This window comes from Salmo salar, chromosome 22, assembly GCF_965601325.2.
Source record: "Salmo salar chromosome 22, fSalSal1, whole genome shotgun sequence".
NCBI classification, from domain to species: Eukaryota; Metazoa; Chordata; class Actinopteri; order Salmoniformes; family Salmonidae; genus Salmo; species Salmo salar.
In genome coordinates, this window is record NC_138312.1 from 11,937,734 (window position 1) to 11,957,500 (window position 19,767).

General features: G+C 44.5%; 1 protein-coding gene across 1 annotated transcript; it reads right to left on the bottom strand.

The window, feature by feature from the left end:
* Nucleotides 1-183: 183 nt before the first annotated feature.
* LOC106582748 (importin-9) lies at nt 184-17,966 on the bottom strand. The gene is made up of 22 exons (XM_014166136.2): nt 17,524-17,966; nt 15,975-16,036; nt 15,782-15,868; nt 15,436-15,637; nt 15,035-15,330; nt 14,789-14,889; nt 14,533-14,591; nt 14,218-14,369; nt 14,032-14,130; nt 13,696-13,802; nt 13,246-13,385; nt 11,570-11,732; nt 10,853-11,079; nt 10,554-10,702; nt 5,110-5,238; nt 4,720-4,995; nt 4,315-4,481; nt 3,959-4,092; nt 3,555-3,674; nt 1,770-1,877; nt 1,557-1,633; nt 184-1,355 (listed from the first exon to the last, which is right to left on the bottom strand). Exons 1-22 carry the CDS (start codon nt 17,684-17,686, stop codon nt 1,245-1,247), a joined length of 3,129 nt encoding a protein of 1,042 aa, XP_014021611.1. The 5' UTR covers nt 17,687-17,966; the 3' UTR covers nt 184-1,244.
* Between the last annotated feature and the right edge of the window lie 1,801 nt (nt 17,967-19,767).

The window sequence follows — 19,767 nt, forward strand, 5'->3', positions numbered from 1 at the left end:
GTTTTATATCCAATCCTCAAAATGGTGTTCTTCCAATTCATTCAGGTGTCACATTTTTCAATTATTGATGCAAATTATTAATAAATGCAATCACAAAAAAACAACAAAAATAGTAATAACTGTCCTGCATTTGCCCTTCTCTTTCACAAATGCCCACATTTACAAACAGGGTCAACTAAGAACTGATACAAATTATATTTATACATTTTTGTGTATGCCAGCTTTGCATTCATCTTAAATCACATTTCAGAAGAGGCATTCACTGAGAGACTGCCAACACTTAAGACAACATCATTTTGTGGAAGAAACACACCAAATTCTTCTGGTAAGAGATTACAAAGTGTCAAACACTTCAAGGCCCTAAGTGAAAGGTCAAACAAACTAACAACTATGACAAACATTTGGATTTGGTAACATACAGACTATGTACTCACATTTTCACTACCTGGGAAAGTGACCAAATAACAATGGAAACTTAAAATGGTGTCCTGTTGGGACTTTTATTTAGACTTTCATCCCAACTTGCTGTGGGTACAATGAAATTACATGACTTTGAGTCACCATGGCAACAGTGTGAATCCCTCATAGCCACCCAGACCGGAAGTCCTCAAGGTTTTCTTCCCAATCAGAAGTCAATAAGGCCGCCAATGTTTCTTTGTCTCAAAGATGTTTATCTTTGTCTTTCCGTCATCATGAAGTTTCTTTTGCCTCTTGGAAGGTTACATTATTTTTATTTTTATTTTTTTTACAGACGCACAAAAATAAGTGGGTTGAGTTACAAATGGGACACAGTAAAGACAGAGTTCATATATATCATAGTTGCCCTGCCTGCTTCACCCATTGTAAAACATCAACCCCTCTCACATCCCAACGTCCCCGACCAGTCCAATAGGGCAGAGGAGCGAGGAGACACTAAACGAGGTCACTCTACAACTGTCTCCCAGTCCTCTCTCAGAAACAAACCTGGGTGTCCCTCACTCCCCTAAATCTAACCTCAACCTTCACAAATCTGCAGTCTTTTCCTGGCCATCCTTTCAGTGAGAAGACTCTCATGGGTAAGTGCAAGTCTGTCTCTTCTCCCCCGTCCGTCCATGTTCCTCTGTTGGAGATAAAGCATCAACAACCACCTGGCCAATCAGAGCCTTTCCCCCACTCAGGGGTTGGTAATTAGTTAGTGAGCGAGAGGGATTGGACGAGAGAGTTATGGTCGGGTTGATGTAGGGAAGGGGATGATGGGGCCAGGTTTAGATGCTGATAGACTGCAGGACTCTCCTCTCAGCATCGTTGAGGTGGCCAGAGAACATGCTGTAGCACGGAGACTGGGCAAACTGGGTCAGGAAATCTGTCAGGTAGGCCTAAAAAAACACAAGAACGTTTATTTAAAAAGTGAAGGTAAGACATCAAAATACAACCCAAAACGTCACAGACCATTGAAATCTGTTCAATTTAACTTTATCAATCTCCTCAAGGACAAATAAAAAAAAAAGCACAACCACATTTGCTTTAACTAGTCATGTTTGTGTAAACTAAATCTAAAATGAACAGATAAGCATTACCTGGAGGTCTATCTGATATATGGGGTCCTTCAAGGCATCTGGATCCTCCTCATCATCCTCCTCATAGTAGTTTTCATCTGAAAGAAATGAAGAAAAAAACAACAATTTGATACCTGTGAAACATGGCAGATAGAGCTCCAAAACCAAAATATCTGCCTGCCTAGTGCACTGATTGACTAGACATCTGGAAGAGCCTGAGAGGGAAGTTCTCACCATATTTGTTGGAAGCGATGAGGTCAGAGAGAAGCTGCCCGGCCAACCCTTCACCCTCCTCCTCATTCTCCTCCTCTTCCTCTTCGTCCTCCCACATTCCTACTGAATCTGCAATAACAAAACACTTTGGGATTAGCTACAATGGGGCCCAATTGATTTCATAATACTAAAAAACAAAACATACAGTTATCAGACACCACCAAGGTCATACGATTAAGAGACAGGAGGGTATTTTCCAGCCAAATAAAGACATGAGTCTGACACAGCTTTCAAAACGGCATTCAACACTAGATAAGGGAATAAATACACCGAACAAAAATATATTCAAAACGCAACAATTTCAAAAAGATTTTACTGAGTAAGGAAATCAGTCAAATTAAATAAATTCCCATGGAATTCTGGGAATACAGATATTAATGTTGGTCATAGATAAGTAGGGGTGTGGATCAGAAAACCAGTCAGTATCTGGTGTGGCCACCATTTGCCTCATGCAGCGTGACATCTCCTTCACAGAGTTGATCAGGCTGTTGATTGTGGCCTGTGGAATGGTGTCCCACTGGTCTTCAATGGCTGTGCGGGAACTGGAACATGCTGTCGTACACGTTCGATACAGAGTTTGCCCAACATGTCTGGTGAATATGCATTTTTTGCTTTCAGGAATTGGTGTACAGATCCTTGCAACATGGGGCCGTGCATTATCATGCTGAAACATGAGGTGATGGCAGCGGATGAATGGTACGAAAATGGGCCTCAGGATCTTGTCACGGTATCTCTGCGCATTCAAATTGCCATCGATAAAATGCAATTGTGATCGTTGTCCGTAGCTTACGCCTGCCCATACCATAACCCAATGCCACCATGGGGCACTCTGTTCACAACGTTGACATCAGCAAACAGCTCGTCCACACGACGCCATACATGCCGTCTGTCATCTGCCCCGTACAGTTCAAAACCAGATTCATCAGTGAAGTGCACACTTCTCCAGCGTGCCAGTGGCCATCGAAGGTGAGCATTTCACCACTGAAGTCGGTCACAATGCCAAACTGCAGTCAGGTCAAGACCCTGGTGAAGACGATGAGCACGCAGATGAGCTTCCCAGAGACGATTTCTGACAGTTTGTGCAGAAATTCTTTGGTTGTGTAAACCCACAGTTTCATCTGTTGTCCAGGTGGCTGGTCTCAGACGATCCTGCAGATGAAGAAGCCTGATGTGGAGGTCCTGGGCTGGCGTGGTTACACGTGGTCTGCGGTTGTGAGGCCAGTTGGACGTACTGGCAAATTCCCCAAAACAACATTGGAGGCGTCTCTAAAAAGGTAGAGAAATTAACATTCAATTCTCTGGCAACAGCTCTGGCAGACATTCCTGCAGTCAGCATGCCAATTGCACGCTCCCTCAAAACCTGAGAGATCTGTGGCATTGTGTGACAAAACGGCACATTTTTCCCCACAGCACAAGGTGCACCTGCGTAATGATCATGCCGTTTAAATCAGCTTCTTGATGTGCCACAACTGTCAGGTGGATGGATTACCTTGGCAAATGAGAAATGCTCCCTAACAGGGATGTAAACAAATTTGTGCACAACATTTGAGAGAAATACGCTTTTTGTGCGTATGGAACATTTCTGGGATCTTTTATTTCAGCTCATGAAACATGGGACCAACACTTTATATGTTACGTTTATATTTCTGTTCAGTGTAAATCCTTTTGTAATTTGTCTGAACTATCCCCTCAAGGCCAAAGAGAGAAATTGACATGCGTGGCTGTTACATAGCTGTAGTGGATCACCTGGACTCCAGTCTGCTGCAGCAGCTCTGGTTGCATTGGCCTCCACCACTGATGACAGCTCATTGACAATCAACTTGAAGACCTTCACTAGCAATGGAACGTTGGTCCACTTCTCTGGATCTGGAGAAAGTGAGACCGAGACCTTATAGCAACACTAAGACGTGCATACCATCAAAGTGTAGACCACCAACAAAAACATTAACAATGAAGCAAATACATTCCTTATCATACACTAGGCCAGAGAATGGGGGAAGAGGGTGCTTATATGGATCATTCATTCATTCATAAAGGCAACGCAATTTTCTTGGGCAAATGTAAAGCATTTTTTTGTTTATTCTCTTATATTTCAACAAAATGCTTAGATAAACAGCTGATGACAAAGAGGATATCTGTATTGGTCTTACTCTTGGCAGATTTAGAGCGTGTGCGGATGCCCTCGTCAGGGCCGAAGAGCTCCTCACCCTTGACAACGATGTCCTGGAGACGCTTGTCGTTTGTGTTGAGGCCGTGCTGCAGAAGCTTACAGAGGGCTACCGTACTAAACAGGGACGACACAGGAGAAGGGGAAACACAAACGTCATTAAACAAAATAATGAATAGATTCTTAGCGCTTAACGGTTCAAATCCCTAGTAATAAAGGTGGAAAGGGGAGTACAGAGAGGAACACACATTTGCTTCAACGGGTGGACAACAGTCATATTGTACTTTATCATCTATCTTGGGGAGAGTGGATGCTCCAGGGTCGACTCTAAGCCCTCACCTGACTTTGCCCTCATACTGTCCGTAGAAGAGGTGCTGTCGGCTCATCCACTCGGCCATGACAAACTCCAGGGCCGGTTTCCCTGTGGGGCCCGGCAGACTGCACAGGAACTCCAACAAAGGCTCCAGCTGAGAGTGGACCAGGTGGGCAAACACCATGATCAGAGACTGAGCAGAGGAGGAGAGAGATGATCAGAGAAGTCAGATGTTAGCAGGGTCTATATGGGTGGCAAAAGAGCAATCATTGAATAACCATGATGCAAGGCGCTCTACAACAGATAAAAATCAATTGAATACTGGAAGCTTGACATGTTGACACCTCAACATCCCAGAAACCACTGAATCCCACCGATGGATTTAGAGGGGTCAGTTCCAGAGAGTGAAAGACGGAGGGGTTTCGTTCTACCTGCATGACGCTGAGTGTCTCGGCCTGCTGCATCTTGCTGAGGATGGCTCTGAGGATCTGGTCTAGTTGCTCTCCCAGCTCGGTGCTGGCGCGGGCGATCAGCGTAGACACCAGGCGGCCCACGAAGGCAGCAGTGAACTCTGATGTCCTAGGGTCAAGTAGCTGGCTGACCACCTGTATTACGTACCACAGACCACTGTGGCCCTCCGTGTCCCTCCACTGGCCCACCTGCTCCAGGGCCACCGACACATACGCCCGCAGACACTCACCACCGTTCTGAAGAGGATGGGGTTTGAGTTCATTTCCATGAATTGATATATACAGGAGAGAAATAAAATATAAATGGGATTAACATCTTTGGGCCCTTCCTCAGTCTGTGTGTGTGTGTACCTGCATGGTGGTGTTGTCATCTGTGCGGAGGGTACACTGGGCCACCACAGGGAAGGCTTGGCAGACCAGCATCTCAGAGAGCGGGGGTTTGGTGTATCTGACCACTGTGGTCAAGATGTCTATGGCTGTCTGTCAGGGAGGATGGGGCGGGAAGCACAGGAGACAACTGTCAATATATGACTGACTGGGACCCTAAAAGTTGATAGTCAATAATAGGGATGTAACGATTCGCAATAAATCAGACCCCAATTCAAAAGGTTTAAAGATACAAGTGTACTGGTCCATTGCCTGGCTACCCAGACTTCTTGCTCCAGCCAAACGCTACGCCATGCCACAGACATTAGTATTCTCTCTGCAATGAGTATGAATCAGAGTACCACCCCAACCAGTCACTCAATGCAAACACATTCGGGTCGTCTGATTGGTCCAGAAACCGATGGGTTGGGCCAGAGTCCGAACATACATAAGTAAAGCGGCGGTTAGAAAATGTGATCATCTGATTGGATATTCTCTAACCAATCGCTGAGGACTTTGTCTTGTACAACGCCCCTTGTCACCAGAAACTACTTCAATGATGGCAGTCTCAGACTATGTATGTAGCGAACGACAGGCTAAATTGTGTGAGTCGTCAGGCTCAGTTGGTCCGTGGACAACAAACTGATCCAAAAGTTAGCATATCGGTCAGAAAATCAATTCAAAAACTTAACCCCCCAAAAAATTGGCCGGAACACCACTATTATTATTTTTTTTTTTAACTTTCTTTCTACCTTCTGAAAATACCTTCAGTGTCCAACTACATGTAACGGTGTTGATAGTCATTGAGCTACTAGTCATTTTGGATGCCCAACAACCCCAGGCAATATCAGCAGCCTAGTCACACTGCGCACTCTGTCCAGCTTCGTGCACTGATCAAGGCAAGATAGGCGGCCTGTTCCTGGTCTTGCACATCTGCGCGGTCTTGCACCTTCAGCAATCAAAAGCTAAAACGGCTTGCACGATATTAGGCTTTATTAGTTGAGAGACAACCTATGTCATTTTCTAGGTTATTGTCGTCATCTACGTTGAAAATTGTGTTTTACCGGAATAAAAGTAAAAAGCTACCTGAGACAACACATCTGGCTATACCTGCTGAAAAGGACTTACAATATATTTTACTTTAAAATTGTTCAGGAGTTTTGCTTTAAACTCATTTAAAATTGTTTCGTTTTGCTTTAAAACAATCAAATGTATAAGGCCATTTTTAGATATACAGGGTAACGTTAACAATTTCATAGCAAGGACAGCAATCACTTTTGCAAGGCGCACTGCATGGCTGAAGCAAAAAGAGATCCCTCGAAAAAACTTCCAAACAGTCAAAACCATTTGATTTTGTGCTATAGATTAGCTAATTTGTAAACGATAAATACGTGACTATTAATCTGCAAAAATGACAAGTTCATTAGAGGGTAATGGTGATTTCAGAAACAGGTAATGACAACAACAAAACTGGCTACTTTGCCCCCCACCACAAATCTCATCGTGGTAGTGAGGTGGTAGATGACTCCATTATGGCTCATCTCAGGCTCAGCCCAGGTGCCTATATAATACATACCCCATAGACATACACTGAGTATACCAAACATTAAGAACACCTGCTCTTTCCATGACAGAGTGACAAATGTGAATGCTATGATCCCTTATTGATGTCACTTGTTAAATCCACTACAAAATCAGTACAGGAGGAGGAGACAGGTTAAATAAGTATTTTTAAGCCTCGAGTCAATTGAGACATCGATTGTGTATGTGTGCCATTCAGAGGATGAATGTGCAACACAAAAAATATAAGTGCTTTGAATGGGGTATGGTAGTAGGTGCCAGGCGCACTGGTTTGTGTTAGGAACTGCAACACTGCTGGGCTTTTCCTTGCTTTACATAAATATTCAGACCTTTTAGTCAGTACTTTGTTGAAGCACCTTTGGCAGTGAATATAGCCTCAAGTCTTTTTGGGTATGACATTACAAGCTTGGCACACCTGTATTTGGGGAGTTTCTCCCAAACTTCTCTGCGGATACTCTCAAGCTCTGTCAGGTTGGATGGGGAGTGTTGCTGCACAGCTATTTTCAGGTCTCTCCAGAGATGTTCGATTGGGTTCAAGTCTGGGCTCTGGCTGGGCCACTCAAGGACATTTCGATTCTTGTCCCCATGCCACTCCTGTGTTGTCTTGGCTGTGTGCTTAGGGTCATTGTCCTGTTGGAAGGTGAACCTTTTCCCCAGTTTGAGGTCATGAGCGCTCTGGAGCAGGTTTTCATAAAGGTACCATTCATCTTTCCCTCGATCCTGACTATTCTCCCAGTCCCTGCCACCGAAAAACATCCCCCCCATCCCGCCCCCACCATGTTTCATCGAAAGTATGGTGCCAGGTTTCCTCCAGACGCGAGTTCAAATTTGGTTACAACAGACCAGAGAATTTTGTTTCTCATGGTCTGACAATCCTTTAGGTGCTCTTTGGCAAACTCAAAGCGGGCTGTCATGTGCCTTTTGCTGAGGAGTGGCTTCCATCTGGCCACTACCATAAAGGCCTGATTGGTGGACTGCTGCAGAGATGGCTGTCCTTCTGGAAGATTCTCCCATTTTCACTAGAGCTCTGTCAGAGTGACCATCGGGTTCTTGGTCACCTCCCTGACCAAGGCCCTTCTCTCCCAACTGCTCAGTTTGGCGGGTGGGCAACTCAAGGAAGAGTTTTGGTGGTTCCAAACTTCTTCCATTTAAGAATGATGAAGGCCACTGTGTTCTTGTGGGCCTTCAATGCTGCCGAAATGTTTTGGTACCCTTCCCCAGATCTGTGCCTCGACACAATCCTGTCTCGGAGCTCTACGGACAATTCCTTCGACCTCATGGCTTAGTTTTTGCTCTGACATGCACTGTCAACTGAGGGACCATGTATAGACAGATGTGTGCCTTTCCAAATCATGTCCAATCAATTGAATTTACCACAGCTGGACTCCAATCAAGTTGCACAAACATCTCAAGGATGATCAATGGAAACAGGATGGACCAGAGCTCAATTTCGAGTCTCATAGCAAGGGGTCTGAATACTTATGTAAATAAGGTATTTTTGTTTTCCCTTAGACATTTTGGGTTATTGTGTGTAGATTGTTAAGGACTTTTTTAAATTTAATACATTTTAAAATAAGGCTGTAACAAAATGTGAAAAAGGTCAAGGGGTCAATACTTTCAGAAGACACTGACACACACACTACCAGTGAAAAGTTGACACCTACTCATTCAAGGGTTCTTCTTTATTTGTACTATTTTCTACATTGTAGAATAATAGTGAAGCCATCAAAACTATGAAATAACACATATGGAATCATGTAGTAACCAAAAAGTGTTAAATCAAAACATTCTACATTTCAGATTTGTCAAAGTAGCCACCCTTTGCCTTGATGACAGCTTTCCATTGTCTCAACCAGCTTCACCTGGAATGCTTTTCCAACAGTCATGAAGGAGTTCCCTCATATGGTGAGCACATGTTAGCTGCTTTTCCTTCAGTCTGTGGTCCAACTCATCCCAAACCATCTCATTTGGGTGACTGTGGCGGCCAGGTCATCTGATGAAGCACTCCATCACTCTCCTTAGTCAAGTAGCCCTTACACAGCCTGGAGGTGTGTTGGGTCATTGTCCTGCTGAAAAACAAATGATAGTCCCGCTAAACCCAAACCAGATGGGATGGCGTATCGCTGCAGAATGCTGTGGTAGCCATGCTGGTTAAGTGTGCCTTGAATTCTAAATAAATCACTGACAGTGTCACCAGCAAAGCACCATCAAACCTCTTCCATGCTTCATGGTGGGAACCACACATGCGGAGATCAGCCATTCACCTACTCTGCGTCTCACAAAGACACGGCAGTTGGAAACAAAAATCTACAATTTGGACTCAGACCAAAAGGACAGATTTCCACCGGTCTAATGTTCATTGCTTGTGTTTCTTGGCCCAAGCAAATCTCTTCCTCTTATTGGTGTCCTTTAGTAGTGGTTTCTTTGCAGCAATTCGACCATGAAGGCCTGATTCACTCAGTCTCCTCTGAACAGTTGATGTTGAGATGTGTCTGTTACTTGAAGCATTTATTTGGGCTGCAATTTCTGGAGGCTCCTAACTCTAATGAATTTATCAGCAGCAGAGGTAACTCTGGCTCTTCCTTTCCTGTGGTGGTCCTCATGAGAGCCAGTTTCATGATAGCGCTTGATGGTTTTTGCGACTGCACTTGAAGCAACTTTCAAAATTCTTGACATTCTCCAGATTGACTGACCTTCATGTCTTAATGTAATGGACTGTCATTTCTCTTTGCTTATTTGAGCTGTTCTTGCCATAATATGGACTTGGTATTTTACCAAATAGGGCTGTCTTCTGTATACCACCCCTACCGTGTCACCACACAACTGACTGGCACAAACACATTAAGAAGGAAAGAAATTACACAAATTAACTTTTAACAAGGCACACCTGTTAATTGAAATGCTTTCCAGGTGACTACCTTATGAAGCTGGTTGAGAGAATGCCAAGAGTGTGCAAAGCTGTCATCAAGGCAAAGGGTTGCTACTTTGAAGAATCTCAAATACATTTTGATTTGTTTAACACTTTTTGGGTTACTACATATGTGTTATTTCATAGTGGTGATGTCTTAGCGATTGTTCTAAAATGTTGAAAATAGTAGAAATAAAGAAGAACCCTTGAATGAGTAGGTGTCCAAACTTTTGACTGGCACACACACACACCTCGTCCTAATATTTATATATTTCTTAATTCCATTCTTTTACTCATAGGTGTGTGTATTGTTTGATATTACTGCACTGTCGGAGCTAGGAACAAGCATTTCACTACACCCACAGTAACATCCGCTAAATAGGTGTATGCGACCAATAAAATTTGATTTAATATAAGTTTCAAATGAAGGCAAACAGATCGTCATCGGTAGCACCATAGACTCCACTGATCAGCCAAAACAAGCTCAATAACTCAATGCGTGGACACACTCCTATTGAATATGCATTCACCTGGATAGTGAGTAGGCTTATGCAATCTTAAACTTACCCAGTTCATCAAATACAACGATTACCGTTATGCAGTTAGATTGGTAAAACCAAAGTGAAATATATTTTTGGATTTAAAAAGGCTGTCTCTGGGAAATGTTGTCACACAAAATGTCACATCTAATAATAGTGAATATCGGCCTTCCTTGACCCCCAAAAATTGGTATCGGCCCTAGAAAATCCATATCAGTTGTTCTCTTAGGAGTGCCAAGCAGAGATGCATCGGGCCCCATTTTTACAGTCTTTTGTATGACTTAGCCAGGGATCGTACTCCCAACCTTCCAATCTCAGAGCGGACACTAACCACAAGGCTACGGAGTTGGTCTGACGCATAATGCTGATGTAAAGTAAGGACTTCCACAAAGTGGACTTACTGCACACAGGCCGAAGGGGATCTTGTCAGGGGGGGCCTGCATAATGCTGACCAGGGTGGGGATGAGGCGCATCTGCATTGGTCCCTGGCAAGCCTCGATTTGGGCCAGCTCCTTAAAGATGTCCTGGGCCAGAGACGCCACCACTGAGTCTGGGGAGAGGACAGGAGAGTTAGATATGGTGGCCCAAGTTTTCATTCGAAAGGTTGGGATAGATGTAAGCCATATGGTAATACCGCAATCTGTCTATCGGACTCAACTATGAACTAAATGAGTGCCAACTGCCAAGGTTAGTTACCTACCGTTACTATACTTGAGGAAGATGGCGATGGTGAGGGGGCAGATCTTGTTCTCTGCGCTGGTGGTGAAGGCTGGGTCCACGGTGGAGACGATACACAGGGTCTCCATGACCAGGGTGAGAACCTCAGAGCTGAACTGGGCTGCCAGCTGCACCAGCCCGTCCACAACAGCAGGCAGGAACGGCTGCAGCATGTGGGTACTCTCTGACTGCTTCAGCTGGTCACAGTACCTGAGGAGAGCACAAATACATTTACCACCCCGGTACCAACACACTTACTGTGATGGTGTTGTGATGGGTGACTAGTTGGGCTAGTTGGGTGACAAACGAGAGGCACTTATGCATCCATCTATGCCATCACTGCTTTTACCTGGTCTAGCTTATTGTTATTATGACTGGAGGGAGAGAAAAAAAAATAATATATATATATATATATAGCGTGCTCTATACAGCATGTCAGAAATATAGAGGTTTAAGCTGTCTTAAACTCCACTCAAAAACAATACTTTGGTATTTTTTCCCCATTAGTCCACTATTGATACAGTCACTGGCCACATCATCGTGATGCAAGTGACACTACTTCACTAGTCCAATATCTTGAAAACTTAACATGGAAAACATTTTGGGAATGTATCAATAGCGGAATGAAAAATATATATATATATTTTTTTTTATATTATCGTTTTGATGGATTTTCCCTTTAAGTGTTGATCTCACTTACCCCCAGATGGCACGTACAGCTGAGATGCGGACCGAGGGGGGTTGGCTGTCGTGCAGGCCGCTGACGGTGACCTGGAGGAACTGCTGGATGAGCTCAGGGGTCATGGCTGCTGTGAAGCGGCTGGCTGCCCAAAGGGCACGGCCCAGCAGGAATGGAGAGGCCGCTGGGAGGGACGAGTTAAGGGACAGGTGGTTATTATGTAGCTACATTTTAATTTTAGTCATTTAGCTCTTATCCAGAGCGACTTACAGTTAGCTAGGTAGGCACATACTGTACTGTGAGCCACGTTCAAACTCAAGAGTCCACGGCGACAGTGTACACAGGTTATAGTTTCTCCCTTACACTTCATTGATATCTTGATCACTGTCAGAGAAGAACATGCAGTGCCTTCCCGAAAATACTCAGACCCCTTGACTTTTTCCACAATGTTACATTACAGGCTTATACAATTTTTTAAAACATTTTTTGAATCCTCGGCCATCTACACACAGTACCCCATAATGACAAAGCACAACAGGTTTAGAAAATTTAGAAAAATTAAGAAAAAAACCCAGAAATACCTTATTTAAGTATTCAGACCCTTTGCGATGAGACTCGAAATTCACCTCAGGTGCGTCCTGTTTCCTTTGACTATCCTTGAGATGTTTCTACAACTTGGAGTCCACCAGTGGTAAATTCAATTGATCGGATATGATTTGGAAAGGCACACAAGGTCCCACAGTTGAAACTGCATGCCAGAGCAAAAACCAAGCCATGAGGTCAAAGAAATTGTCCGTAGAGACAGGATCGTGTTGAGGCACAGATCTGGGGAAGGGTACCAAAATATTTCTGCAGCATTGAAGGCCCACAAGAACACAGTGGCCTCAATCATTCTTAAATGGAAGAAGTTTGGAACCACCAAGACTCTTCCTAGAGCTGGCCGCCCAGCCAAACTGAGCAATCAGGGGAGAAGGGCCTTGGTCCGGGAGGTGACCAAGAACCCAATGCTCACTCTGACAGAGCTTTAGAGTTCCTTTGTGGAGATGGGAGAACCTTCCAGAAGATCGAGGTAAAGATGAATGGAGCAAAGTACAGAGAGATCCTTGATGAAAACCTGCTGCAGAGCACTCAGGACCCCAGACTCGGGCGAAGGTTCACCTTCCAACAGGACAACAAAGCACACAGCCAAGATAATGCAGGAGTGGCTTTGGGACAAGTCTCTGAATGTCCTTGAGTGGCCCAGCCAGAGCCTGGACTTGAACCCGATCGAACATCTCTGGACAGCCCTGAAAATAGCTGTGCAGCAACGCTCCCCATCCAACCTGACAGAGCTTGAGAAGAATTGGACAAACTCCCCAAATACATATGTGCCAATCTTGTAGCGTCATACCCAAGAAGACTCGATGCTGTAATCGCTGCCAAAGGTGCTTCAAAGTACTGAGTAAAGGGTCTGATTACCTATGTAAAATGTGATATTTAAGTTATTTATTTTTAATAAATGAGCAAAAATTGATAACCTGTTTTTGCTTTGTCATTATGGGGTATTGTATGTAGATGAATGAGGGGAAAAAAAAACTAAACCAATTTTAGAATCTAACAAAATGTTGAAAAAGTAAAGGGGTCTGAAAACTTCCCGAAGGCACTGTAACCAAACACTGCTGCCCAGGAGCTGAGCAAGAGATCCCAGACTGACTAACCTGTGAGGTTGAGATCAGCTAGGATGACGTTAGCCAGGAAGCCGTGCATATCAAACTGAACACGGCCATTCTTCACGTTCTCTGTGATGATTGTCTTCACTGAGCCCAGAGCTAACAAACACGCCTCATGGACCTTCCACCTGCAGGACAGGATAACACAGGGGTGAGGAGAGAGCAGACCTAGAGTCTGACTGTATGGTGATTGTTTAGCTATGGTGTGTATCTCAATAGTCAAGTGGTCTCCTCCTTGTCTCCTTTCCTCAGTCTGCACTGACATAAAAATACCTGGACAGATGAAAGCAAATTCCTGAAAGGCATCCATTTCGCTTTCACCTAGCCTGTGTTTTCAGGTCAGTGCATGGGACAAACAGGAGACAAGAAGAGGAAGCCACTAATGACTGAGAGACAACCGCTGTCTTTCGTCATGAAGCCGGTGCGTGTGGTCCTCACCAGTGTTCGTTGCCACTGTTCCTAGCCTGCTCTGCTTCCTGCAGGTGTCTTGTCGCTGCCGCCGCCAACGCTTCCGCACTCTCGTTCTGGAACTCTGTCGCCACAGCCTGTTGGAAGAGGAGGACGGTTGAAAAAAAAAAAAAAAAAGTATTGTGACGTCTCCAAGAAGGTCACATTGACCAGATCCTACACATGGAATGGTAGCCGTCTGCGTGTGGGAGTATTCTTTCATGAGGGGTTAAAACATAGAGCCACAGACAGGAGTGCACCCTATGGGGAATACGGTATCATTTCAGATTTGCCCCAAACTGTTAGTGTCCCACGTGAAGTTCTCACCAGCAGCAGGTCCTGGGCTGAGATCCTGACGGAGTAGGAGAAGGTGTCGTCATCCTCGTCCTCCACAAACTGCTGGGGGTTGGCCGTCCACACCTTGATCTACGGCGAAATTACAACGGATGAAGAACACATACACGATACCAATTCTCTTAAAAATGTCACACACACGGGCGAGGTTGTTTGTACCTGATCCTCAGTGATCTGCATGTAGACAATGATGTAGTAGATCAGCTCAGGCAGAGCCCTCTTCACTGTGCTCTTGAACTTGCTGTTCTCCAACAACGTGTGGATGAACTCAAAGATACTAAACACCAGGTTCTCAAAGCCCAGAACCTCACCTGGGAGAAAAACGCACACAAATAAATACCTCGAATATCAACCAAGACGACTTATGTCTAGATCAGCCCGTGTCACATAGATTGATTTCATTTATTCGACAATGGAGAAAAAAAAGTACATATACAGCCAGTAAAGATATGAATAGGATAAGGACGTACTCACCGTCAGAGTCAATGGGGTCGTCTACCTCCTCTGTGTAGTTGACTTCTGTTCTGACATAAGTGCACACACGGTTAAGGAAACCCCCATTCTCGGGACATCGACCATTCTCTACAGCTAGGTGGGCTCGCTAGCTACCATTTAAAAAAAGGGCAGAGTGGAGCCCAGAGCTCATTATTTACAGATGTGAACCAAAGGGAACGAAGACAACGAGCTACAATAAGATGAAAGAGCAGAGGACATGCATTGTGAAGGATATAAAGCAGCGCTCTCTGTCAGGGTGTTCCAGACGATGGGCAGGATCTGCTGCATGGACAAAACCATGGGTTTGGGGAAGTTCTTTACTAGAGCAGTCACAGCCTGGGGAGGAGGTAAAAAGGTGGAGAGAAGGATGGATCAGGATTAGGACAACTGATAAGATTTGGCCTCCGGATCCCAAAACTACAACAACATCTGGCTGTATAAATCCATGGGAGTATAAATCCTTCTGTGGTCATCTTCTCACCTTGAGGACCTCCATCTTGAGGCCACTGTCTGAGGAGGGCCCATCAGGCATCTGCAGGGCCTGAATGAATGCCTCAGTGAACTGCTGCACTACGGGGAAGATCAGGGCCTTGGCCGCACCCTTCTCCAGCTCCTCTATTGCACAGATAAGATAGGCACAGGTGGTGAAGATCTCCACGGCTCTGGAGCGGGTACGGATGCTGTAGATCTCCATCATGGTGAAGATCTTGTACATCTCAGGCAGAATTACTGGGGCCACCAGAGGCATCTGAGTATCTGTCACCTCACGGGTAAACTCTTTGAGAAAAGGCCAGAGGGATGAAGTGAACACACGGAGCAAATACAAATGGAGCACAAGAAGAGGAGGTCAATTTGGAATTGGGGGTGTGTGTGTGTCCTTACCTGTGAGGACCCTCATGGCCCCGTGCACGGCGCTGACGTCACCGCTGACCAACATGTCCATGAGAAGGGTGAAGAGCTGAGGCCAGGCTTCGGGCCAGTCCCAGTGGGCGATGGCCGACACAGCGTAGGCCACGCTGGACCGCACCTTACTGATGGCCTCCCTGAGGCCCTCGGGCAAAAGCTCCCTGATGGCTGCCTTGGCCTGGAGAGAGAGAGAGAGAAGGGGGGTAATTTAGGCATCATTAGCTGTTTATTAAATCCTCCTCAATGTTTTGAAATAGCTAGCCATTGACAATGATCCATTTCAACTAGGCGAGTTGAAAGAATGACATGGCACTCTGCTTACCCGGTCTGTGGTCTCTGGGGGCCTGAACTTCTCAGACAGGGAACACCAGTGGGTCTCCACATACTGCTTCAGGATGACTGAGGCCAACTGAACACATACAGTATAATGAATTAATTGAATGATAGATATAGCAGTGTGAAGGAGATGCTGAGTAGTCACACACCATATAACTACAATTTTTTTGCTAACTAACCTGACGAATGGCCAGAGCTCCCTGAGGATCCACAGTTAGCTCTGAAAGGTGGACTCCAAACTCTACAACACAAATTGAGCAACATCAACACAGTGGACAGATCATCCGGCATACAGACACTCTTGGAAGCACACTAGCCATGTCATGGGGGGCGGGGGGCATGCATGCATGGAACGCAGGGACAAAATGTCCAAAATGTTCATATGATTTGACTCATGACCAACTCATCGACAATTCTAAGCACCTTTGAACATTTACAGCAAGCACTGGAGAACTCTTCCAAAGGGTTTTACGCTCGTCAGTCGGACTCATCCCCTCTTCCCTGCGACATACCACCACTCTGTCCCCAGCTTTAACTGAGTGACATCAGAGTCCAGGAGACAATGTGTTCCATATATAGAGCAGCGCCCTCAGAGAGGCCTGCTGGGCCCATTCTTGCTGCTGTGACATTGCAGTGGATCCTGACAGACAGCCTGCACAATCAGCCTTTTTAGCTGTGTCAGAGAGGAACGCCACAGACAAAGGCACTGTACACACTGTCCCTATATTCACCCCCCACTCTATTTTGGATTAATGGCAAACTGGTTTAGGGTAACTACTGTACTATATAGCTAAATAAGCATATGGTAGCTATTCATTCAACACGCATAGGGTAGTAGGGAAAGGGCGTGTGCAGTATTGAGATGAAACACGAAACAATGTTTTTCCTGGGGGGGGGGGGGGGGGTATTAAAACATGAGAAAAAAAAGCATAGTTGTCAAAACGACTGATGCCGTCAGTTTTCAAAGGCTGGAATCCGCAAGGCAGAATACTGAGGAATCATATTCGCGGGAAAACTTTCCAGATCGAATGGTTACAATAGCGACCCTAAAACGATTTCACAGCCTTGATAATCGATTCATCCTATCACCTGTCACCCTTCTAGAATTCCAAGTGGAAAGCTGGGCTCTGGGCTCGAAATAAGATCTCACGAATGTAAATGGCTAGCTAGCTATCAAGATTTACCTGCTGCTTATAGTTAGCCCACCTAGCTAACTATTAGTTGCACGTATTAGTTAACTTGCCATTTTAATTGCAGGCAGTTAAAATAGATTCTCCCTGGTTGAATTGATCCGCCATCATGTGTGTGGATGCTAGTTACAACACAGAGTGGAATCAAATTGCTGATAAATTAGCTAGCAATCAAGAATACTGGAGGCAGACACACACACTCTCTCTCTCTCACACACATACATATACATATCACACACACACACACACACACACACACACACACACACAGAGAGAGAGAGAGCTAACTAACTTGTTAGCCGCTAACTTATGTAGCTAGTTGGGAATAAGCTAACGATATTCATTTGCGCCACTTGCTAGCCAATTGGAGAGAACTGAACCTCTTAAATTGTTTTATCATAACAAGCCAACATGACAGTATTTTGTTTTTGTCTGCTATACAGTAGCTAGCATTTATCTTTCCGCACAGACCCATCATGTCATTTCACTCTCTTGACATCAGCTGGTCTAGCAATGCTAGAGTCCATGCTTAACTTACCCTCTGTCACTTCCAACACTTTTATTTGCTCCTCAGCGGCTGCTCGCACTTCTTGAACCGGGGACAGGATAGCCGTTAACGTATCAATCAGGGCTTCTTTAAGCCCTTGTTGAACCGGTCCGGCAGAGGCCGACCGAGGACCCGCCGCACTCATGCCTGCCATGTTTTCACCCGCAAAGCTTGGAAGCCTGGGCAGCCCGCTACAGCGGTCGTCACTAGTTAACACAGACACCAAGTCATCAACCCCGCATATTTCTACAATTGATCTTAAAATCAGATTTTTTTTAACATAACCACACTGCCTTATAACTACATTAACACCCCAAAGCTATTATTATTTTTTATGACATAGGCAATTTTGACTTTGTAATTGTGGCTGTGTCTATTGGAAACACGCTAGTCTTGATTTAAATGTAGGGTTAGGCATGATGTTACCAATGCGGTTAGGTTTAAAATAAGATTTTAATTAGATACATTTTAGAAAGGGGCGGTGTTTAGTCATAATTATGACATAGTGGCTGTGTTAACTAGTGACGACCAGTGGGCGGGACTTCGAAATAACTTTTTTTTTCTTCCAAGATGATGCTTGGGCTTGTGATTAGCTCCATCTTTTGGCTAGGATGTAATACAACCAACAGTAAAAAGTAAATCGGGTGTCCACTGCCTTCAAAATAATTGTTGTTCCCGAGGAACTTTGGTCTTAACTTGAGAAAGTCAACGTTAGGCAAAATAGCCAGACTGAGTATCATTAAGATTGTTGTATAATGAAGACACACTTACCCCCAGACACATGATGACCCAATAGTGACTATTGTGATTGTGCCATTTGTTTAGCTTTCACTCAATTGAACCTGCTTCTTTACACATCACAAGGGATGAATGTAAATAGTTTTAAATCCTCTGTCTACTTCATCTTAACAGAGGTGAATGTATTGTGTTGGATACCTGCCTAGCGCCTACTGGGCATTTGCTATGAGCGCTCCAATTCTTTGAAATCAGTACAGATGAAGAAAAGGTGATCAGGGAATGAAGTCTAGTTGCACTCTTGGCCTCGTAATACAATACTATTCAGCTGATCAAATATCTGTTTTGTTCTTTGTTCAAGTAATTCCCAGGAGAGCAACAAGACTAGTTTCATCCTCCACACTTACGTTTTAAAGTTATAATAGGTCAGGCTACTGAAGAAGAGACCAGTTCCTAAATGTTGCATCTTATGTGGCAACATGCAACAGAGACTGTTATCTACCATGAAGGCCATTTTGAAGGTGTGCTGATCTTGTTTTTCAAGCTGACAGTTGACTGGACAAACAGATCATAACTGCCTCACACCATTGATGATCATCTATACACCATCAATTCAGGACACCATAGAGCTATAGAGAGCCTTTGTCTCCGAGACTCTGTCCAAAAACTACCCCTCACCCCTCTAGTTTTGCAGTTCTGAAATAAGTGGATTGGTGTAAGCGACATAACCCGGAAGCTCCCCTAGACCAATCGGAAGACTTGGTGAAAATCACAGTATAATAACCTAGTTTTACACCTATCCAGTCCCTTCAGATCTGCAAACCCCAAAGAGGTTAATTAAGGACCTGGGGTTGTTTTTGGAAGAAGCCATTCTATAGCCAACCACTGGGCATTGTCATCATCTTTATATTGTTCTTTCATTTTTCACTCACCTAACACCAGCACATATGTTAAGTGAATTTTCGGCTTCGATGTGGTGAACTCATTATCTACCCGCAAATCCTCCCATCCCATTTACTCAGACAGTGTAACACTCTGCTTTTACAGCTGTAATTTAAGTCTTTGTACAAAATGTACAGGAAGTACTAGACACATGGAAAAGCAACATACATTGAAAACACTCAATGTAAAAATAGAAAAAGCCAGGTGGTTTTTGGTGCTAAAATTACACTCACTTACTGCTGCAGCGAGTTTGGCTAGGAAAACAGAGAGACATCAAGGTAAACATACTAAATGAACGTAATAGCTGAAATCTGGTTTCCCACCACTGTCACAGTGCCACTATTTGAAAAAGGCAAGGCTATGCCTCAAGAGTGAGGCTTGGTGTACTCATGTCCAAATCTGGCAAAAGTTGACAAATAAATACATAAATACTGCTATGCGCTATTAACACACAGAGCCATGACCGAGTATAGTCATATGGCTGAAGGTGTCCGGCCGTTGGGGTACTGTAACTTTCCTTAATACAGAGAGGGTCATCGTGGCTGTGATCTGGTAGTA